The sequence below is a fragment of the Camelus bactrianus genome, chromosome 14 (assembly GCF_048773025.1).
Source record: "Camelus bactrianus isolate YW-2024 breed Bactrian camel chromosome 14, ASM4877302v1, whole genome shotgun sequence".
Classification (NCBI taxonomy): Eukaryota; Metazoa; Chordata; class Mammalia; order Artiodactyla; family Camelidae; genus Camelus; species Camelus bactrianus.
The window spans coordinates 7,342,953-7,366,678 of record NC_133552.1 but is presented as its reverse complement, the minus strand read 5'-3'; the positions used below and the strand labels follow the sequence as shown (position 1 = coordinate 7,366,678).

General features: G+C 43.1%; 2 protein-coding genes and 1 long non-coding RNA gene across 11 annotated transcripts in view; 2 read left to right on the top strand and 1 right to left on the bottom strand.

The window, feature by feature from the left end:
- The window catches only part of ZAR1L (zygote arrest 1 like), a 41,068-nt gene extending 34,010 nt beyond the window's left edge, over positions 1–7,058 (top strand). For 2 of the 3 annotated variants that reach the window (XR_012511642.1, XR_012511643.1), the window contains 4 exons: positions 5,670–5,797; positions 6,142–6,226; positions 6,371–6,480; positions 6,924–7,058. Coding sequence is in view for 1 of the 3 variants with exons in the window: in XM_074378021.1 (XP_074234122.1) it covers positions 5,670–5,729 (60 nt within the window). In the remaining 2 variants the exon portion in view is untranslated. Of the gene's footprint in view, positions 1–5,669; positions 5,817–6,141; positions 6,227–6,370; positions 6,481–6,923 lie in introns of those variants that run through there. The other variant, XM_074378021.1, reaches the window with a different exon arrangement.
- The window catches only part of FRY (FRY microtubule binding protein), a 361,526-nt gene that overhangs the window by 5,908 nt on the left and 331,892 nt on the right, over positions 1–23,726 (bottom strand). For 5 of the 7 annotated variants that reach the window (XM_074378020.1, XM_045514136.2, XM_074378019.1 and 2 more), the window contains 8 exons: positions 19,356–19,556; positions 18,633–18,794; positions 15,847–16,013; positions 14,221–14,410; positions 10,852–11,001; positions 9,629–9,727; positions 7,503–7,586; positions 1,467–1,484 (listed from right to left, as the gene is read on the bottom strand). In XM_074378020.1, coding sequence (XP_074234121.1) covers positions 1,467–1,484; positions 7,503–7,586; positions 9,629–9,727; positions 10,852–11,001; positions 14,221–14,410; positions 15,847–16,013; positions 18,633–18,794; positions 19,356–19,556 — 1,071 coding nt within the window. The remainder of the gene's footprint in view (positions 1–1,466; positions 1,485–7,502; positions 7,587–9,628; positions 9,728–10,851; positions 11,002–14,220; positions 14,411–15,846; positions 16,014–18,632; positions 18,795–19,355; positions 19,557–23,726) is intronic. The other 2 variants (XM_074378016.1, XM_010951525.3) reach the window with 1 other exon arrangement.
- On the top strand, positions 9,126–10,918 carry LOC123615807 (uncharacterized). The gene is made up of 3 exons (XR_006723554.2): positions 9,126–9,261; positions 10,145–10,309; positions 10,774–10,918. It is a non-coding gene; the product is annotated as an uncharacterized LOC123615807 (long non-coding RNA).

Here is a 23,726-nt window from a genome sequence, read left to right as displayed (position 1 = left end):
TGGTTGTCTTAATATTTATAAACTACATGTTTTTAAAACAATTCTTTTTTTTAAAGTATATTTGAAAGATACAGCATTAAGTGGTTCTAGGTGTTAAATTTATAAGTTCAGCAGACACTTGGAAGATTACTGCTTGTGACAATTCTGGCCACCGTTTAGGATGTAGGTAGTGATCCTAAAATCTGTGCAAACACCAGAGTCACGTGATCCTTTGAGGCCCTGCATCAGTTTTACTTGCTTCTACTCGGTGCCCAGTAAGTATTTGTCGAATTAGATAAAAAGGGCCCAAAGTGCTTACAAAAAGGAGAAATTATGAAAGCAAACAAAACTTTCTGTGGAAAGAACATTACACAAAATGGCCCTCGAGCCCTGTAGACACCTTTGGAGTTTAAAACGTTTTCATTACACAGAGGAAAGAATAAACCACGAGTAACTCCAGCACCAATGATCACACGACTCTCTGAGCTCATCTGCTTATAACGGCCTCTAAACTTCGCCTGTTTTATCCCGGGAATGGCTTAGCTCCAAGGTAGTGGATGGGATTCCGTGAAAGGAAGAGGACAGCCCTCGCAGGTGGAATTTCACGGCTCCACGTCACCACTGAAAGCGGGTTAAATATGTGGCTTAAGCCAAACGTATGACTGCTCAGTTTTCAGATGTGGTCAAGTGAGAATAAACAGGGCCTCTCAGTTTACTCATGGACTGAAAAGAACTCAGCTCAGAATTGAGAGCTGCTGAAGTGACTTAAAATGGTTCCCTCTAAAATCAGTTTACAGAGAGAAATGGCAAGAACTTAAATTCAGGTTTTAGGAAGAATAGTCTACTTAACAGTATTAACATACTTTTGAGCATAAGTTTTACAAGTTACTAAAGTTCATGCTAAGCCTGCTGAATGAGGTTTTCTTTCTCCTCTGTCCTTGGCCCTTAGGAGAAAAATCAGTTCTGCTCAGATTTCTTTGCTATCTCAATGCCGGGATCCAGCCTAAGTTTAAAGAAGTAGCTACACTCACTCGTTAACCCAAACCAGATCTTTGGTTGTTTCAGTAAAATATTTTATTTGATGATCACTTAAACTTTTCTTTATAGAAAGCTTTCCAAATCTGGAGTAAAAGACAGCTTCCAGAGACTTGCAGATAAAAAAAAAAAAGGATTGTTTAAAAACAAAATATTACCTTTCACAATTTAGGGTGAAACCTAGCTATGAAACTGACTTTCCTAAGTGTCAGACAATGGTCATTATTACTACAAATATTCCCCTGATAGCATGGGAGTCCATAGCAACATAGGTTTCTCCTTTGGGAGGAAGGTAGCCCAGAATGCTAATAAACTACGTGTCTCAGGCCTACCAAATAAAAGGAAATGAAAAAGGGAAAGCACGCTAAGAGATTTAACAGTAACAGTAAAAATAAGATTTGTTATGGGTCCATGCCTAAGTGGACAAAGAATATGAAAGAAAGTTAACTTACTGCAAGAGATTCCATTTGCTACACAGCAAGCATGGCACAGGAAACAAAGGAAAGGAAAGAAAGTACAGGGTCAGTGTAACGCATGCAACAGAAAGCATGCCCTCGTCCGAGAGCAGAACCGTCAGCAGTATTAGCATTGCTTGCCCCAACGTGATAAGTGGTTGCAAACGTTGTACCCATTCAGCATGCGCAGCGGTCCAGTTAGGAACAAGCCGTAATGGGAAACCTGTCATTGAAAAATGTAACCTGTGATCTTTTAGATTAGTTGGTTTAGATTTTGTCAGCCTTGGAGACCAGAAGTCAAAACTTGTCTTGCTTGAAGATTTTACTGTTTACATGTCCATAATATTTGAACACAGTAAAACTACGAGGAGACCAGCTGTTTAATTTGAAAGAACTACAGCCCCAAACAAATGAGACTATTGCTAAGTGTTAGTTAAGGCAGAGCCTTTAATATGTTTGGCTTCATATCTACTAAACTATGACTATCCAATTAGCCTGGAATATAACTAATAATTTAAGTGGCTTTTTCTTTGGAGTCAGATTGCCTTCCACATTGAGACTGTTTTATAGGACTGCTAATATTGTTATTTCAAAGGACTGCATATTGTCCGTATGTTCCCAAACAAGTGTGAGATACAAGTAATTTTCTTGCATTTTTTTTTGTGTAATTTTCTTCCCCAGTAGACAATTTCTAAAAGTAATCTAGAACTGATGATTAGTCTAGAATAATATAACTTTGTAACTGGGCCATGTTCAACTATGGCTACCAGTTTTTGGTGTTACCATGTCATAACCACAGAATTGGTTCAAGGAAACTTTGGTTATGTGGAAAGAGATTACCACAACTTGACAGAATATTAAAAAAAAATCAAGTTGGCCATTCCTAATCATGGATCAATATGTCTGGTTCTGGATTTTCAAAATATTTAAGGACCTGTCTAGCTTTTCTAATCCTTGACCAAAAAAAAAGCCCCTTATTTTAAAGCTCTTTATAAAAAAAATCTCTAGGTTATCACCAGTTTAACGTATTGTACTTAACATAAGGTACACTGCATTAAAAAAAAGCTATCAGATTATTTATTGGTATTTTCAAACATAAAGCATCCATCCCAATTCCCACCTCCCTACCCCTGTACTCCAAGGGTCTTTCCTGACCTCGCTTGTTACTAGTACCATGTGGGTTTGGCACATTGGTGACTATTATATTATGTTTATTGAGTAGTTTTTTGGACCCTGGCCATGAATATCTTCAAAGCTTTGAAAGACAAATACCTTTAAATCTGTGAAATAGACTACACAACTGGAGGTGTTTACTATTTTCAAGAAAACTAACTATGCTAGATGTTTTTATAACCAAACCTTATGTACTGAAAGACAGTGTTAACACAAGAAAGGAGTACAGGACCTGAGTCTTAAGTCTACATGTACAGAGTTTCCAGTGTGAAGACTTTTTAGAAAACATCAAATTTGATTGAGACATTTAGTATGCAATTTATTAGCACATAGCTGCTTCTCCCATGGAATTTACTTTTCAGAAGCATGGAATGAAGCAAGTGCTGAGTAAATTACATGGTCTTGTGTGAAGAAAACTGCTATCTTTTTACTGTTTTCCAAAATAAGGTTGTAATCCAAGAAGGTCATGAAATCCGTTAAAGCAAAAAGCTCTCTGTTCAATGAAGGCAGATGAGACTTTCTGACTCCAGCTTGGTGCTAAGGAATTTCATTGTCAATAAATTCCTCCCACTCAGTGGTCAGGGCACAAAATTGTGTTTCTTGGGAGATGGCCAACTTGACGAACACTAGTTCTCAGGGTCCTCCTTAAACTTTCCTTATTCGGTAGCTAGTCCAAGCCACGTTGATATTTATTATCTCAGAATCCTTTCCTAGGCCACAGGGTGGGACCTAGTTTTCATTAGAGCTCCAAAAAATAGTGAGCAATGCCTTTCAAGGAAAATGTTGAAACTTCCCCACCCTGACGCCGTGCTGAGGTTTTCCTGTGTCCGGGCTTTGAAAATAATCCCTTTAGAAGTCTTTATAGATGTAGCTATGTTTTGGTGATTTAAGATTCTTTTGAAAATGTGGGAATGTCACTGTTTTATTTGGTCACAAGGATTTTCTTCAAGCCCTCTTCCTGTACTCCTGATATAGCTTGATTTATATATTGGATTTAGAGGTATGTTTCCCCAAAATGAGAAAAATAAAATCAAGATGTTAAAAATTGATAAGGGGGGAGGGTATAACTCAGTGGTAGAAGAGATGCTTAGCATGCATTAGGTCCTGAGTTCAATCCCCAGTACCTCCTCTAAAAATAAATAAATAAACCTCATTACCTGCCTCCCCCCCCCCCCAAATTTTGAAAAAACGGATGAACCTGGAATAATCTAGTTATTGATCATTAACAATAGCACAGCCATACTTGTTCCTCTGTGTTCTGCTCTGAAATGAGTTCTATGCTTATGATATAGCCAGTTAGGTAAAAATCTGAGAAAGCAGGCCTCAGTATACCATATAAGCTATAATTTTCATCATGTTTAATCTCTGAAAGTCACTGGTTTAAGCTAAACTAGAAAACATTTGGAAAATCTAGCCAAATATTGAAGCTTTCCTACTCAGTAAAACAGACGCATGCCGCCTCCTAAGCAGGTGTGAACAATGCTAATCGCCTGTTGCTAAAACCATTTGGCTCTAGAACACTGATGACTACTGCGTTATGTTTGTTGAGTAAATTTTTTTGACCTTGGCCATGAATATCTTTCAAAGCTTTGAAAGATAAATACCTTTAACCCTATCATACAGATTGTACAGACTGAGGTATTTGCTATTTTCAAGAAAACTTTTGCTTCAGCAGACACTTCCTTAGTCAGTACAGGAAAGAGGATTCCTTACAGCAAAAGACTGATTGTATCTGAAGGATGATGTTTAATGGGTTGCAATTTAGCTGCGGAAACATCTCGTCTTGTTCAACACGTAGCTTGTTCAGCTGGTAGAAGAACAGAGGTTGCAGGCTACTCTCCTTCATGGATTAGGCAGGGGTGGGAAATACACAACTACGAAGGTTAGTGTCCAGAAAGACTCTATGGTGGCTTGACTATAATAAGATAAAATGTGGTGGGACTAAATATAAATGATTGTATTTGAGTCCAAAGAGTCAAATGTTCAAGTAGCGCTCAGAAACAGCTGTAGAGAGGAACTAAAATCACTTCTAACAGTTGAAATGGCAGCCTCTCCAGCTGCCCCAGGGCCAGCTCTGCAGGACAGGGGAGGCAAGCTCTGCTGACTGGCGGTAGGGCCGATACCCAGAGCCCAGGGCCCAGAGGCTTCACCCCTCCTGCGTTTCCGGGAACTTAACTACCCAGCAGTAGCCGCTCCAGAGTGAATCCCGTGGGAGATGGAGAAGGGAAACCACAATCCTTAATCAGGAGTGCTGGTTTCAAGTCATAACAAGATCCCTCTCTCCTCCAGGCGCAGGCTGAGAAACCCCAGGGAAAGCGGTGTCTGCCCACGAGCGGAGCTGTGCTCATGGCACGTGCGACTCACGTCGCCTGCCTTGTTCTACATCCTATGCACTGTGCGACGCGCCTCACTCTAGGAGGGCTGGTACCGTAATCACCAGCAAGCCTAAATCCTTTACTGATCACACCTGTCTTTAGGAAAAAAAGCCATCCCTCAGATACTTCTCCCGTATTAAGAGACACGTTTCTTAGGACACTGTTTGTTCCGCTGTCTTGCACACACACTGTGGCTTCTCTCCCTGCCTCCGCGTCAGCGTGAGCTCTGCACACAGGTGCTCGCATCTTATTTTCTTGCAGAGGCAGAGGAGAACACTCCCGTTTTTCTGGAAACAGACAGCTCTTGGTGTTTAGCTTTCATGTCCCCGTTTTGGGGCCTAAGGTACAGAGGCCTGTGTTTCCATTATACAGAAAACGCCAGTCCAGCATCGTGATGACTGGCATCTGGCTCTTGCCAGCAGGGTCAGGGACTCAGTGTGCTGAGGGGACAGTGGAGGGGTGGTCAATAGTTAGCTCAGGGTCATTGCTGGACTCTACAAAGGCAGGCCCCATGTTGCTAGCTTTTTTTTTTTTTTGAGAGATGCCAGAAATGCTGTTTTGAGTGTATGTATGAACAATTTTAATTTTTAAATGTTGGGTCAATTAAAAAATTGTACAAGCTAAATAAAACACATCTGTGAATTGCTTACAGCTTACAGGCCACCAGTGTGTCACCTTCCTCACTAATTTGATGTCTGCAACTTCATGTTGACAACAGAAGAAAAATCAGAAAACAAATGTTCAACACCCAGCAAAGAGCTATATCCTTTTCTGCAAACAGTATGATAGCCATTTCTCACTTATGTCACCTGTTAAGAATGACGAGAAATCAGCTACGGGCAAAGACCAGACCAGACGGGGCAGGGCTCGGGGTGGGAAGATGCCACGTGCCTGTCTACATGGTCACTCGCTCTGGCCGACTGACGTCTCTAACTGCTCAAGGGTTTACGTTGCTAGGTTTAATAAGCCGAGTACGAATCCTTCCATAAAGTCCACACTTCCCTGAACTAGAATGTACATGTGGAATCATGTTGGGCATGTTAGCTTTGCAATTTATGTCCAGACACAGATTCTTTGAATTAAAGCTCATTTCCTGTCCCCCTTCCATTTGTCCCCACACAAAGGATGCTCAGAATAACTGGCAACATCAAACTCATCCAGAAGACAGAGAATCTGACAAAAAAGAGAGCTGGAGTGAATCACTGGAGGGTAAGCCGTGCTCTGAGGTCAAACACTTGTTGGGTTTTGTTTTGGGATGGAAGCCAAATGGTAGCTCTAATCAGAGAAGTATCTCTACCAACTCTGGACATGAGAGCCATACTTAAATGGTGTGACACTGTCGTTTCTCCTCAGGGCCAGCCCTGAGGGTGCTTTCTCATACTCTGGAGGATGCACAGTTTGACCTGCTCTTCTAGGTGTGACACTGTAATCCCAAGGTGCCACCACCTTCTCTGCCTTGACCGGTCAGTAGCCTCCTAACTCATCCTCTCAAATCCACTCTTGTCCACTTCAGTCCATTTCCACGGGAGATGGAATCACAACCGCCTGGTAAAACATGGAATTACTTACCACTGCTGCTAAGGTTCGCACCCCAGCCCTGCATGGTCTGGCTTCTGCCAGCCTCCCCAGACTCTGCTCCACTTTTTCTCCCATCACTTTCCATACTCCTGCCCAGGGGCCTTGACACAGGCTCTCCACCCACCCCTTCACCTGGGGAGCTCTAGCTCGTGGCTGAGATCTCTGCTTAGATGGCATGTCCGTGGAGAAGCCGTCCCAGAACCGCCCGCCCACGGGGTCAGGTTCTTTTGCTATATTCTTTCATGCCTACTGTTCTGTCTTTTCCTTAATGGCACTTAACAGTTTACACACGTATGACTCTTTGATTAATGTCTGTCTCCCTGAACAGATCAGAAACTCCACCAGAGCAGAATTCATGAGTGTATCCACCATGGGGGCCACACGGGAGCAACTGCAGAAGGAATGATTTTAATCTGTTCACACTTTTCTGCCCAGTTGCCTTTACAGTATGGCAGACATCTACAAGCCAACTGGTCTGAGGTGTGTACTTTGAAACCGATTTTTTTTTTCTCGTTTAGAACTTCTTTTGAGTGATTGCTGGAAGGTCAATAAAGACTTTCTTCATTGAAGGAACTAAGTGGTGTAGTGAAGAATTAATGACATTTGGCTTTATATTCTGAACGAAGAATAGATTTATTAGGAAACGGTTAGTATAGTTAGTGTCCAGCAGGAAGGTTATTTTTACACGTCTGCTTTTCCAAAAGGAAGAACCCACCCCAGATCCCATCAACACACAGTCATGCTTGTTGAATGTCATTCTGTCTTACTCTACAGGTGTCACGTGAATGTATGGTAAGACTCATTCTGCCTCTTCCTTTTTCAAGCTCCACGCTTCTTGGGTGGATCAGAATGAACACACCAAGTCAGAGCACAGAAAAGGTAAATTCCAACGGGCTTTTATTATTACCTTTTCTTCTGAGTCCCCTGGCTGACAGGTAATGACTCCAGCTCTTGATCCTCCTGCAAATGTTGCCTTACAATTTGCAAGCCACTGTTAGAGAGAGAAACAGATGCAGGTAAATACAGTGATGTCCTAAGAGTACTCTTACCATCAATTCTGTCAGGGAAGATAGCTTATGCTTCTAATCACAGTAAACAAAATTCGGCTAAAATGACTTTTTGAAAAAAATTTTTGGTTAAAGATTAACAATTTGAAATAAAAATACCTGTTTCTATGGGTTCAGCAATGGTTATTAAAAAATGTCAACATTTATAGTTTCAACACTGTGATGCATCACCTTGAAGAATGGTTTCACCAGACCATTCCTAATTTATGTATAAATTAAAACAAAGTCACAGATGGTTAGAAACCTTTCATAAGATTGGGATTAGGAGGTGGGGCCTACACTTCCTCGCAGGCTGGGTAGTTCTGGACAACGCAACCCGACTCCTGGAGCCCCTTCCTCTCTGTTGTATTGCGGTGGCGCCTATGGAGAAGGCCTCTTTCCCTGTAAGAAGGGCTATTTATAATATATTACATTATAATATATTATTATAATAGCCCAGCTGCCTAGAGATTCTGCCAGTCTTAAGTATCTGGGTTAGTAACTAATACAGATGTGAAAGGAACCTCTGGGCAGAAGACAGCAGGCACTGAAGAACTAAAATTCACACTTGACGTCGGAAGACTGGCTCGTTCACCACCCAGAATGAAAGGATTACTTTTATGAACTGATGACTGAGAAGCTGGAAAACAGTGACAGCAAAAGAGCCACAGAAAGAGAAGACAAAGGGGACAGTTGCAGCAGGAAGTCAGAACTCTCTCCCTTTGACAGGTCACGAGCTAAGTAATGACAGTAACAATAAACAAAAGCCCAGGAACTTTACAGTGAACGTTTTCTGTGTAGGAGGCACTTGTGCTGGGTAGTTTACATATATTATTTCTATTTTAAAGGCAGTATTGTGTTGTGGTTAAGAGCATGGACCTTTAAATCCCACAGACCTGGGTTTCAATACTACTCTTCTACCTCCCAGCTAACGAGAATAATAGTAGCAGCTCCCAGGGTAGTTGTAAGTGTTACATGATTTAATATAAGAGATGTAACTCTTATCAGGTTGTTGGGCGCATAGAAGGGAACTCAGGAGATGACAGGGGCTACGACTGTGATGATGGTTATATCCTTACAACCATTCTGCAAGTTAATTACTATTATCACTGCCTCGCAGATGGTGAACCTGAGATGAGACGGTCAGCAACTTATTTAAGGTCACTCATCCTTAGCTGGCCGAGCTGCAATCTGAACTCAAGTCCATCTGACTTCAAAATCCATGCTCTTTTTATAGTGCTCAGTATATGACAGGAAGTGCTCCCTAGAAATTCCACATGATTATTTGCATCATGGATCGGGGGTTTGCATGGATGGTTTCTGGACCACTTCTTGTATTGTTTTACAAGGGGGAGGTGATTAGGTTTCTTCATTGATTTCCGCTTGGAGGAGGTACTGGGGATTGAACCCAGGACCTCTTGGGTGCTGAGCATGTGCTTTACCACTTGAGCTATACCCTTCCCCCACTGGACCACCTCTGTCTCTAATATTTTACAGTTTAGATCTTTGAAGGGAGGAAAAAGTAAAGAGCAGGAGCTAAGGCCAAGAGAAGCCATGGAGTCAGCGAGAAACAGCTACCAAGAGGAGGAGACAGCCGGGATCCACCTCAACTAGTTTTGGGTGAGGCTAACCCTGGAAGGAAGTAATGAACAATTTTAAATTTCTGAGAAAAGAAAAGTTATAACGTTGATAAAGTGACATTAGGCAGATACTCACGCTCCCCAATTTCTTGGTAGGGAAATAATGGAGTGGAAATTGAAAGCTGGAAAATTTCTCTTTTGTAGAAAATTATTTTAATAGAATCCATACTATTGAGCGTTCTACCACCATTAAATTGGAATGTAATCCTTACCAGAGGAATAGAGGCAGTCTGTGTTCTCACAAAAGAGCCTCTCTTAGGTTAATCACACTGCCTCCCAAGAGCTCATAGTGGTTGGGTTCATTTGGTTTTAACTAAATGGACACACACAGAAACGTAAGAGCTTACCGAGAGAGTGGCCTCTTTTCTATTGTTGTAGGTGTCCAGATATTCTTGCAGTTCCAAAACACTGAACTTGAGCTTATCCAGAAGTCCACAAGACAGGAGCTAAAGAGAGGAAAACACTTGGTATTAAAACAGCTACTAGAGAGAGACCCAGACCAGGGCGCGGCTACGCAGCTAGACGAGAGAAGTAACGTCAGACGTCATGTGAACTGGGGGCTGTGGCAGCCATTTTAATAAGCTGCGCAGTTTGTAGTTTTGCTCCACTATTACCTGCACCTGCATTTGAATACAACTGGCTAATCTAAATCTCCTATAAAAATGTCTACACTGATATGGGGAAAATACAGACAAATCTTAGCAAGCATTCCACAGAAACACTTACTAAGACAAGGTACCAATTTTAAGCATGGACTCCAGTATCTTCACCCAGTAATACTCCGAGTAATGTGAAGACAGACCCCCAAATAGATTTGCAGACTGATTTTGTATTTAATCTGTACTTTAAATCCCTTAACACAGAATGACTTCTCATGTTGTACTCCTTGCTGCAAGCCAGCCAGCCACCAACCAAGTTCTTGGACAGACCGACTCTTCAGAGACTTAAAATCTAAGCACATCCTCATTGACTCTAAACCTCAGCAGGCACTCAGCACATGCGATGGTTCTGTGGTGTGCACGGGGCAGGTAAGGAGGTAACGTGCCCTCCAGAGCTTGCCTGCCTTGCAAGGTTAGCACTGTATTTATACAGTCATGAGGCAGCTGTCAGCCAGAGACCGTTTTAAACAGCCTTTAAACTCATCATCTGTGTCTGGGCTGGGTGAATCCACCCAGAGGGCAGTCATTCTCTTGGAAGTAGGGAAAGTGATGACACGTTGCCCCTTGGGGACCCATCTGGCTGGCCAGCCTGGCCCGGGGAGGTGGCCGGAGAGCGGGTGGCAGGGGGAAGGGTGAGGTCCACTCTGGGGGATTCGCTCACCATGTTCACAGCCATTAGAGCCATCAAAGGGGGCGCCAAGGACATGCAGGGAGCACAGAGGTGGATTTTCTCCTGGTTCCCTGCAGTGAATGCCTTGGCTTGGGCCGACCCAGGCCTCTGGGACCAGTATTGCAACACAGTGCTGCTCGCTCACACTCAAACTGTCTTTCAGACAAACCACAACACACACGTGCGTCCCTGAAGTTCCTGGGCAGGCCTTTGGCCACAGCAGCAGGCCTGGGGTACTCACAGTCTCAGCGTCCACGAAAAGCGTGGGGCACTCGGAGCAGGAGGTGAGCATCTGGGAAGAGCTGACAAACTTGGATCCGATGCCCCGGAGGTTGTCTCCCAGGTAACTGGCTGCGTCACAGGTTAGGAAGCAGAACCTTTTCTGAATATTCTGAAAGGCAAAATGATCATTATTTGTAAAGGCCACGTTTTAACTCACGTACTAGAAAAAGCTATTTTTTAATCTTTATAAGAATATCAAATGAGCACAGGTTCTCCGTGTAGCGAGGGAGGTGACAGAGGCAGAGTGAATGTTGGTCTTAAGTAAATAATCACTCGGTGAGGACAAAATTTCTGCCTAAAATGCCATTTCTCAGTTGTGGACGTTCGTATAATCTTTTACATAAATGCTGCTTTGCTTTCTGTGGATGGTCGGTGCCGGTCAGCAGCGTGAGTCCTAGTGTGAGGATTCCTGAGATGACTTCAACGTGGATGAGAGGAAACAGGGCACGGGATAAACCTTTTCTGTTTCCATGGGACAGAGTACTAACATGGGGCCTTCTGAAGAATTACAGGGTAAATTCTAGATGGGACCCCTCTCCCTGGGACAGCACGTGAGATTGGGGTCTCTCTGTCTTACAGCTTCGAGTCCGTCAACCCACTGAGCCTCCCAGCCAGGTGAAGACGTTGAGGTTAAGTGCGATTAAAGGACTCACTCAAGGACACACAACTGGTAAGTAACGGGGGAAGGGGAGCCTGGTTCCAAGTTCACGTTCCTCCCCTCAACCCGTAATGCTCCCTGAACGGTCCTACTCGTCCTCTGCTGTCTGGTCAAAAACCACACTGAGGAAGAATCTGATTCACTGTGCCTGGGTCAGTGCCAAAATGAGACCACTTTTAGCTCCAGCTTCTAACACAGTAACAAAAAGAACAAAATAGTTAACCAAAAAATAATTCCAGTCCTGGGCACTGGCTTTCCCCAGAGAGATGTCATGCCTTCTAAACTGGAGAATCCAGTCCCTGAGAAATCCGCCCGGCCCTGCTCTGGGGAAGTTAGCAGGTCCCCCAAACAGCAGCAGGCTCTTGGTTCCTTATTAGAAAAATGCCAACCACATGGCATATTATTTACTTTCTATTTGATATATCTGCAAATCTTGCTGGAGGGCATAACATCCATATGTCTTTATGGTGCTGTTAGTTTATGTGCAGTTAAAAAAAAACACAACAGAATGTTACAGCCAAAAGACACAGGAAATGCCATGTGATCCAGGTCCTCCAAATAGCTTATGGTTCCTCCCGTCTTATCCAAGGAAACGGTGAGATTTGGGTTTATTTTGTATTGTACTGAGAAGCTAGATTTTTCAGGGAACTCAGAGCCACATGTGACTTCCAGATAAAAATATCACAGTTTGGTGGCACTGTGTGTGACCAAATGACAATATTCTAATACAGGAGCAATGGGAAGGAAACACAGTGAGACACTTGGAACGATGTCCATGCTGGACATTAGAAACCATTTCCTTGATTTTAAAACCAAGTTATTCTTGCAATTACCTCCTCTGTACTTTGTCCAGAATCCAACCAAACAGGGAAACATGGTGCAGACTCACAAGAAAAGGTTGAAAAACAGTAAATAGACATGGTGAGGATGTGATGAGAGGTTAATAGACTGCACGTCTGAAGTGTGTTTCATTCCCAGCATATTTGATTAATACTGATTTTGCTACCAGTATTGCTCTCAATCACAGAGCACTTGATGGTAGCTGAAAAACTGAACTAGGAGGTACACATCTGTATTATTACTGCAGTTAAGCTCCTAAGGAATTGATCCGATACACTGATGAGAAAATAAGCCAAACCCCAGTGTCTGTGTCTACCTGCCCCCGCCACGGTCCAGTCCCATGTCCCTGCTCATATGACAACCTGTTGCTATCCTGGCATTAAGTCAGAAGGTGTACGTTTAAGGTTTATATTAAAAACATCCCCATTTTACTGCATTTACTGAGCAGAGCAACTGTGCCAACAGCTGGGGAATCAAAGCATGATCCCATAACCTGCCTTCTCTGGGGGAGACAGACACCTAAACAGGTGATCCCAGTGCAGTGTGACAAGGAAACAGATGCAGCCACCATGTGCTCGGGTCCCAAGTGACAGGGGGGAGAAAGCAGGAAGGGAAGCCTTCACTGACTGAAGTGACATCCAGTCAGGGATCTGCGTGTCCCTGGGAGTACAGCTGAGGGACAAGGAGAGAGGACCGCTCTTGGCAGAGGGAAGAGGGCTGCTCAGGACGGTAACACTGAGCATGGAGAGTCTAGTGACTGTAACACAAAAATTACCACAATTACTGAAATATACATTATTAACCATTATTTAAAAATAGACTTTAGAACAGTGTAAATACAATAAATTTCTCTGCTCCTGAATCCTTAACAATTATATTTACCTCAAATGATAGCTTTCTGGTAGTCTGTTTTTAAATTTCACTCTGGCTTTGTGTTGGGGTGCTTCTGGAATTCTTACTTCTCAGCAGCCCATTATTTTCTGTCTCAAGCCTAACAGTCCCTCCAGCCCTGAGTTCAATCTCCTGTAACCTCATCTTCATGGCTGAGTAGTAGTTCCAGCACTGCCCTTTTCCCCTAGTCCATATCAGCTTCAGACAGGGCACACAGGGCTAGTTATAACAAGGCATGTTATAAACTTTCAACCACCAATCAGAAGTCGAGCTCCCGCCATGTCTACTTCAGTAGTCGTTGTAAGTGTATTATGGGGGAGCAAGTGAAATCTGAAGGTGTCCACACGCGAGGCTGCTACACAGAACTCCTTGTGGTTGACACCCAGCCTGCCCTCTGCTGGCCACGTGTGGTACTGCAACCCTTGCAGGGAAGGACATTTGTTTCCAATTTGCACAAAGACCCTATAGAGACTAGCTGGGCTGTGGTTCACATAGGAGCAAAGAATGACCTTTCATCTGTTTAGTAGCAGCTAAGGAGAGTAAGCAAGTGTTCACAGCTACAGCTGGCATGCTTAAGGAATTCATGGGGAGCGGGAGTTAGAAGACAAGGAAAGGAAGAACACAAATGATGGAGAAAAAAGAGCTACAGGAGAGGACGTGGCGCAAAGAGGAGGAGGATGGGCTTAGCAGAAGATACCACTCAGTGGTCCCGAAGTCATGGCTGCCTGCCTGGGACAGGTGACGTCAATAAAAGGCAGGATGGCGGCCCAGACCACTGACGGCAGCATCCCCACAAGGCCAGTCTGGGGAGGCTGAGTAGAGGAAGGTTTAACAGAAGGAATGATAAAGCCAGGTGACTGGAAGAGAGTTGGATAAACCCAGCACTAGCCGACAGCCAGCTGGCTACCTGAGAGCCCTCCGACCCAGGCAAGCGCGTACCTTGAACAAGGAGGAGAACACGTGGAACGTGTACACAGCACACGAGCCGTCCGAGTCGCACATGAGCTGGTTGATGTGGCTGCGCCAGGCCTCCTCTGCGTCGTCACAGGCGGTGGGCTGAAACGCAGCGAGGATGGCCGAGAAGAAGGGCGACGGGGGTGGAGAGACTCCCCTCTCACCTTCCCCAAAGCTGGAAAAAATGGAAATGACTGTCAGAAAGTGACGTCCTTCCCCCTGCTGGCTGGCTTGAGTTGAGTTCTCACCCGAGGCTGCCCCGTCTACCCGCTCCTCCCGCCGAGGTTGCTCTGGGAACCTGGCCTTCATTCGGAGGCTCCGGGATTCTTTGACTCTAGGAAACAGAATTTTCCCCTCTGGAATCTCTGGATTCCTCCAATTCTGATTTCCTTTCTACAGATGTGGTACCTTGTTTAGCCTTCAGCAACTGCCCCCCACTTTCCTGCCGGCCTTTCCCTGCACAGTAAACATTCGTTTGGCCATTTCAGTCCTTCCTGTTTTTTTTTTTTTAATTTAATTTTTTTTGATTGAAGTATAGTTAATTTACAATGTTAATTTCAGCTGTACAGCCAAGTGATTCAGGTATACATATACATATATATATTTCAGATTCTTTTCCATTATAGCTTATAAGATACTGCATATACACTTCCCTGTGCTATACAGTAGGGCCTTGTTATTTTATATATAGTAATGTGTATCTGTTAATCCCAAACCCCTAATTTATCTCTTTCCTCTTTTCACTTTTCTATACAAAAAAACGATGAGAAAAATTTTGAATCTTTTTACTTCTCTTTTGTGGAGGAAAAGTATTAATGAGTGCATATGCATAAATGTCTGGAAGAAAGGGGACGAGGGAGGGAAGGAAATGAAAGACGAGAGATGCAGGATGAGACAGAGAGGTGAGGTACAAAGAAAGGAGAGAAAAGAACAAAATGTGCAAAGCCACATCCTCCTCCAGGCTTCACCTAGACGGACAGACAGGGGTCACCGTAGCAGAAGCTCTCACTTAGTTCTTACTTTTAACGTTCAGAGGAGTGGTTTTAGGATTCTGGCTTTCTTCTCTGATGCTACAGTACATCTGCAGCGTTATCCTTTGTGATTTATTCTAGATGCTGCATTAGTGATTTTTAAAAAATTGATTCCTCTTTATATTTTTTCCTATTCATATTCTCTGACTAGATCTCACTAGTCTCAGAAATGTCAGCCACGAGGCTGAAAGCCACCCCCTTAAACAAAGAGTAGGTATTTAGCTTATAAAGGGCCTCTTGTTCTGGACTCTTAACTCAAAGTGGAAAGAACTCCCTGCTCCCAAGCCCTGCCAAGCTTGCTTATTTTCCGAGCTGACAGGGCCTGGACCCTGTCCCCAGGCCCTTCTTTGGCTTTGTGCGTTACTCTAGGGCTTTATGAGTTCCTGCGTGCCCAGCCTTTTCAGCTCCACATGAGGCCCCCCACTGGGGTCAGATGATTCCATCGCGCTGAGAGCCCTCCAAGTTAGATGTCAACTTGGACTCCATTGGGAAGTCCCAGCAGTGCAAGCCTGACATTTAGCTGGAGTTAGAGCGAACCCAGTAAGACGTGATAGGTGCAGGCGCCCCAGGGCTGCCTTACCTTGCGAGAGTAAACTGGTCCAGGGCCCGACTGCCTTTTTCTTCTGCCTCAGTCATGTCCAGGCTGAAGCTATCGCTGCACTCGAAAGTGGCCGGGAGCTCGTTGATGGAGCCAGACAGATCATCCTCATGCACAGTGGCGTCCTCCTCCTCCGGGACAGCGTCAGCCTGGAACCGCAGAAAGAGAAAAGAACCCCCGCCATGTGTAAGAATATCTACAGGAAGATCTGCAATCCTGAGCGTAACGGGAACTGGGGGCCTGTGTCTTCTAGCTACGGTATAGCCAGTGTGTCTTGCCAGTCTTTTCCAGGAGCGTTCCCAATGAGACTCTCAGTAGATTACCATTTTTGACCCATGTTTATGGAGTATAGACGCTAAACTTAGGAAGGACCCTAGAGGCCCCCCTGGTTCAGCCACCACATTTCATAGACGAGATGTGGATGTTCGTCGTGGGAAAGGGCCATGTCTGATACCAGGGAGACAGGCAGGGCCGGAGCGGGGATGAGAACCGCCATCTCTGGATTTGGAACTCTTCCCATTGTACAACCCCAGCCTGCCAAAGCCGGCCGTCCAATAGAGGGTCTCTTACCCGTGGAAACGATGGGACAGTCACGGCTCCATACCTATCCGCAGTGCGCACGAGTGATCCGCAGTTACTCACTGAGCCCACCACGCTGAAAGGCCTTTCCATGTGGAAAACCTTCTGAGATCTACATACACACATGCTTTACCCTGCGGAACATCCCTCGACTCTAACAGATACCCAGCTCGCTATGACACGTGGAAAGAGCAGCGAGGAGAGGGCCCTAGGGCAGGCAGGGCTGGGATCAGTCGGGGGCAGGAAAGAGACGTGGCAAGTAGAATGGAAAAAGAGGCTGGGCTTGAACGCGGGCCAGGGGGAAACCCTCTGGAGAACTGATTGTTCTTTATGAGAGGAAGGAAGGCAACTGCGTCCCAGAGCAGAAGAGGAGAGGAAGAGATCACACGTACAGGGTTCCGTGAGTCATTTTCTTACAACAAAAACAAAACCAAGGCAAAAGAGACATATCTATGAATTAGGGCATTATCATGGGCTGACATATGGCTACCAGCTTAGTATTTTGAGTATAGGATTAACAGGGAAATTAGGAATGTTTACAGATATGTTAAGGAAATAGGGTATCTTATGTCTTTGAAGGAATTGCTTGTAAAGACTGCGTTTCAGAGGCTTATCCATATCTGCTGCTTCCTGCTTTTAAAACTAGAGTGGTGCCAACAAGACGGGCCTCTGGTGATTTGGCTGGGTTATCAGTGTGTATAAACTTAATCTATTGGGGGTGGGCTGAGTTCGTTTAAAAATATCTTTTATCTTCTCTTTCAAACATCACAGGTACACCAAACACTACAGAAACCTAGCTCATGTTGAAAAACAGATAGCTTTTCAGAAATTAGACTCAACCTTTTCTTGATAGAATTCCTTGAGAAAATTAGATTTCTGTGTGAGTTCATGAAAATATTACTACTTAGGAAAGGCTCTGTATGCGAAATCTATACAACTTAGCATTCAAAATAGAAAAATTGAGAAAATAATTATTGCAAGACTGAGACATGTCAAATGTTACACTTATTTTGTGATGTCCTTTCAATGAAATTTAATCTCTCAATCTTAAGATTCTGGCATTTTAATCTCAGACAAATTTCCTTTATAGCCCCCCCCTTTTTTTTTTGGCAAAAAAAGGACACTGCAAATTCTAAGAATCCTGGTTCTAGTCCTTTTGCAGTGAGGCAGTCTTAGAAATAATTCTTTCTTAAGCTTCAGTATTTTTAAGTGATTGCAATTTGGTTGGCTGCCCTAACCAAGGGCAGATTTCGCTAGATCTCAGGTATATTTTTAGTGCACTATAAAATAATACAAATGGCCAGTATTAGATTTTTCCATTAGAAGGATCAGAAATAATATATTTTTATAAATTTTTTTCTTTTTTTTTTCACTTTTAAATTTACACCACCATAACCAAACTCAGGTTAAAGAAAACTTTATCCTAACAGCAATAGGTTATTTTGGTATTTCTAATATAAGGAAATAAAATTCTATACTAATGGGCATATATGTGGGCACATATGTGAAAACAGTGTGGGAGTTAATAGTTTTATAGACAGGAAATTTTATTGAAATTTTGATAAAATAAACTTTAAATGAAATACACAGTTAGATTTTTTTTTTCTTTAAGCTGACCTTCTAAATAGGGAAACTGTGTCCGTAACTTACTTTTCTCCTCAGAGAGCCTGATTAGGACTGTTCTGTGTGAATCTCTTTTGTGTATAATACTGTGATACTGAAAATTCTGATAGTCTGCCAAACGGAATCAATGTACAGATTGTGTAATTGGTCCCTATGTAGGAAAAAATTTCCCCCAACACATGCATACACCCACACCTCACTTGGCATATTGTTTTATAAAAGTCAGGACAAAGCAAGGGTTTCTCAGTCTCAGCGATCTCAGACACATACCAATTTGTTAATCAGCAGTGTTCACACTACGTGGAAAACACAAAAATGTTTCATTTTAAAAGGACCTCAAATCAAATCTCTTTCAACCCACAAGAAGGTGGCTGCTCAAGTCTGTGAGAGTAAAACAACTTCAAAACCTGGGCTTAGGTGCACAAACTCCATTGTGCCAAAAAAAGAAAGAAAGGAAAAGATAAAGATGGTCCCTCCACTTGTTTAACCCGCTAGGAATGCTCAGAAAATTGGAAGTGCTTTTTCTTTAAGAAAATGACGGTCAACAATTGCCAAAATCTCCTCACCTTTGAACCCTCAGAGATCTGAAGGTTGTTCATATCAGGCAAAGCAGCACTGAAGCCAGTCATTCTGGAGTTAAAGGAATGGGGGTCAGCAGGGGTCAGATCGCAGGCTGTCGTGAGCGATGCCATGGGGTTAGTCTCCTCAGAAGGGGAGAGGGTCATGATCTGAGGAGAAAGCAAAGGGAAGAAAACAGAGTGATGTTCGAGTCTTTAGAGGCTCTACTTTAGTCTTCACACGAGCTCACACAGGCTGGTTGGTGGTGGCTAGGTACTGACGGTTCCACCTGCACACTTCACTGCTACAGAATGTAAGCGCGGCAGCCGGCAACCTGGTATGACGGCGCCGCTCTCCAAAACACAAATACCCTGACTTCCAGATCGCCCCATCAAAACGTCTGTCCTGCCATGTTTCCTCACACTTCAGATGTCTGAGGATTTTCTTTTTTTCCCAAAAAGATTCCAGCATAATAGAAGTTACTGGGGGAAAATCTAGGCCTGAACAGACTTGATGGCACTCAGAGCTCATCAAAAAGCCCAGCTTTTGTTTCCATTTGCAACCTACGGAGAAAAGGCCAGTTAGACTCAGACACCACCCGACACTTCAGATTTTGGTTTAGCTGCTGTGGGAAGTTTCTCGAGCTGCACCTGGAAACTGCAGCGCTGCCTGAATTACAGAAAGCAGTCTGGCATCTCCTGGGAAGAGCGGCTGGGCGGGCTCCCACTTACTAGGTCAGAGTGCTCCAGGATCTGGCTGGTCGTGAGGTCCTCCTCTTCAGAGGACTCGTCGGAATCCTCATGGTTCATTTTACTGAGGCTGGGAGAGCTTCCCGAAAGCTGGTGCTCCTCCAGGAGCTGCATGTCACACTTGTCCAGGCTGTCCAGAGAGCGCCTGCGTACTCCCCAGTTGAAATTGTCCATACTCTCGCCCTGAAATCACACCATCAGCTGCTGTGTTTAGGTCAGAAACCTCCCTGCACTCACACCTTCACACCTTCAGCTAGCCACAGCTCAGAAAGAAGCGCTCTCACGATGAGCCCTCAAGCCCTCCTGGCCCCGGGCACCAGACTTTTCACTTCCATGATGTGGGAAGCAGTGAAGAGCGCACTGTTTCCACCTAAACGCATGTTAAGTCCTAGGCAGACGTGACTACACACTCTTCTTTGGCCTAGTGGGTCATACTCTGTTTTCTTACAAGGTGATTTGTGGGGATACGCTATAAATAATCTGTGTCAACAACAATCTGTCAGAAAGAGACTGAACAGTAAAACAACGTCAAAGAGGTGGTTCCTGCCCCACATCCCGCCCCTCTTTAGTCCCGATTTCAGAAAGAGAAGTGGGAGCTATGCTCGTGGCACATTCCATGCCCTTTGGGTATTATGTAGACGAGCATTAGGTCAACATTCCAGCCCTTTCTGCCACAGCGGTTTTCACAGATCAAATGCAGAGTTAAGAGTATGAGAGAGCAGCTGGGCACGGCCTGACGCTCATGCACTACGCAGGGGCCGGGCAGCAAGGCTGAAGGTTTGCGTGAGGCTCATCTTTAAATAAGTGTCCCAACATAGAAAATAATTCCCTCCTTGGGCCTGAATGAACTGACTTGGTACCAAGGGTCACTGCTAAACTGTACATTTGAATTCACTGAGAACGAGGCTAAGTGGCAATGTGTTTTTGTTTTTTAAACTTGAAAAAAAATCTTTTTTTTATTTCATTTTTTAAAAAAATGGGGGTACTGGGGATTGATGCACTCTACCACTGAGCTATACCCTCCCTGGCAATGTAAGTGTTAAAGATTTTAGGCATATTTCAGACTTTCTCTACAACCATCAGATGTTAAGTTTACTTGACGAACATAAAATTTTTTTTCTAAAAACTAAACTGGGTTTTATTTTTCTCTCTGTTAAGCTATTCTCTATAGGAATAAAACATGGGAAATACTACCAGCCCACTGGTAAGCAAATTTTAACCTATTAACAAATAGGTAATCTGAATAAAATCTAGCACAGAATCCTGTCATTTATTAGTCATTTGAAACAGTGACAGTTCACTGAAATAAATAAAATAACTTTATGGTGAGAGCTCAGTAAGTAGCATCATAATATAATTTCAGCGAGAGATGTAAATTACTATTAAAATTAATGAGCATTAATTGTATTAATTTTCCTCTTGTTTTAAGGATCTGTTTTTTCTGGTTCCCAATGAGACGAAGCTGGTCATTCTCACAGAGCTCTCTTATAAAAATGCTTAGCTTTTCCCAAGTCTGTTTTGGATATTCACGGGGGAAGGCGGCAGGTGAGAATCCTGCACACATTCTGGATATGGAAATTGCTATCTTTATCCACCCCCATTTCTGATGTTTATGATTGTTTTTAGGACTGTTTGATTATAAGAGAAAAACTGAGAATATGGTTTCCATATTTTGTAGCTGTATCTGTACCTTTTATGCTGTGATAAATTACCATCAGATAATTTTTTTTCCTGGTAAAAAAGGCTTTGCTAAGCTGGTATTTTAAAATAGCTATTTCAATGAAAAAAAAAAAAAGTAGAAGAGGCAAGAGTTCTGGGAAGGAAAAAAAAATGGAATGTGTGAAGAAATAAAGAAGTTAAAGAAAAGGGCAGTGTAATACAGAATAAAAAGAAGAATGTGAAAACCACTGGGAGAAATGTACAGATACACAACATAAATTCACACAACTGATTCTCCGGCACCAAATCAATGGATGGGTTGGATGAACTATCTCAGGCAGCAGTTCTGGAAGTGTCCCACACTGAGCCTGGGTTGCATGGAGCTTGCAGACAAATACAGACAGCTGAGGCCAGAGAGCGCTGCGCTGGGCACAGACCACTGCCGCTGTCTGACCACAGCTCAGGTGAAGCCTGAATCAACCGGGTGTGGGAACTGAAGTCAGGGAAGCTGTTTTTGCAGGAGTAATATCTGGGTGTCCTGCCAGAGAATGCAGTAACTCCATTAGAAGTAAAGCTGTTGAAATCGTCTGCCTGGTGGGGGCTGAGAGGCTGGGATGGAACAGTGCTGTAGCCTTGCCGACGTGCAAGTCAGTGGTGATTAAAAGTCAGCTGGCCTTCTCATGGCACAGGAATACCCTTCCTGGGAGAGCCACCCTCCACCTCCCCCACAACCAAATGTCAGATTTGCATTTTATGCTACATACGAGGTTAAAAGCCAAAACTGTATTACTGATTAAGTCAGATTTTCTATGTGTGAGAACATTTAGAAGATGGCTGACTCTTCCGGGTGGACAATGTGCACGTGTCAGTTATCAAACTTAAATCACCCCTCAGGATTTCTAGTGAGATGAGAAAGTATTAATAACTCAATATTCTAGAAATGTTGAAATAATATTCTTTGAAGTAATTTTTTTTCTTATTGGAATTCCATCAAGTAAGAATTATTGTTGCAGGAACATGGATGGACTGTGGTCAAAATGTTTCCCCAAATGTCCCTACTTAGTGTAAGTCCTTATCGCCTAGATACTGGGTGATGATAGGTCAGTTTGCTCAGGAAAATCCTGGTTTATGCCTGCTGTCTGGGTATAATTATTACCAGACCCTCTTTTACTTGCAAAAGGGTCCTCATTTGAATGAAACTTCTTATATAGTCACCATACAAAGATAGCTCCTAATTCCTGGAAAATGAAAGGAATTGATTGGAAGTGTATGTGGTAAATTGTTAGATAAACCTTATTGACTTCAACTTTAACAAAAGAATTTAACAATAAAACCAATCCGGTTGTACAACTGCCTGATCAGAAATTACGGGATTTCTATGGATCGTATTTAAAAACTTACTTTCTCTCATGAGATATAATCATGCAACTTCCAGAACTAGACACAGAAAGATTTTAAAACTACCTTGTATTTATACTTCAGAAAGCATTTCCCTTCTAGAGCAACCAAGAAAAATACTTCTTTCTATCACACACACACCTCAGTGTACATACGCAAATAGGCATACATACTCTAGACGGGAGGAAAAAAGCAATTATGTTGTTATAAATCTGCAATGATGCAAAACATCTACTAGCATATCCGAATCAAAAATAGCACCATCTTACCTGAAGTTCCTGGGAAGCAGATTGAATGGACAGAAAAACAAATAAGAGGTCTATTTAAAATGATTATATTACAGATACTCAAGTGCATTTGTCTTAGTTTTAATACAACAGCAACAATACTAACAATATATACTTACGTAGATGCAACTTAAAAAAAAATGACAAAGATACATAAACCCCAAAGAGAAAAATCAGTATCAAACACCAGATATTCCAAACCTCTTAGTGGTGGATGATGTAGTTGGTAACACATCACAAATGCAATTTCTGAAACAGCTTTCCATTCAGTGAAAACTTTGGTCTCCTCAACACTTTTTTTTTTTTTTTGGAATGCCTAAATTTCTATTTGTGGGAAAATTATGGAATGTCACGGGAAGACGCATGGGGGTCATCAGCTGGGAAAAAAAGGTGACGTGACCTGATCCTGCTCACTAAGCCAGAGGTGCGTGTGATCAGGATCTGTTTCACTGCTGATGTGCAATTAATAGCAAAGACACAGCACCTTTTAAAGATTCAGAAGAGTTCAAAGGCAAACCCTTAAATATATTAGTCACTACATTCTGAGGCTATTTGATGAAAAGGAACAGACATGACAAAAAAATTCTCTCTTTTTTTTTGATAAATGTGTTTTGATCTAGAAGCCAAATATGCTTAACTTTCTCAGATGAGGAAATACTGAAATTATTCACCAATGCCAGTACAAAGGAACAGACATTTAGAAGGCATACTATGTACATGGAGCTATGTGAAAAGCTTTGCCCAGGTCATCTTAGTGGAGCCTCACATCAACTCTGTGGGCCTGTACTGTCACACCCATTCAGCAGAGGAAGATGCCAAGAGAAGCTGCATCCATGCTTAAGGTCATGCAGCTGGGTCAGTGGCAGAGTTGAAAGTCACAGTTGGACCTGTCTGGCTCCAAAGCCCAGGCACTTTCACGCCACCACTCCGCAAGCACGCTACAATCTCTAGTGATAACCTTATGGAGAAGTAGCAAAACATTCTCAAATGGTTTATTTATTTGGAGAAA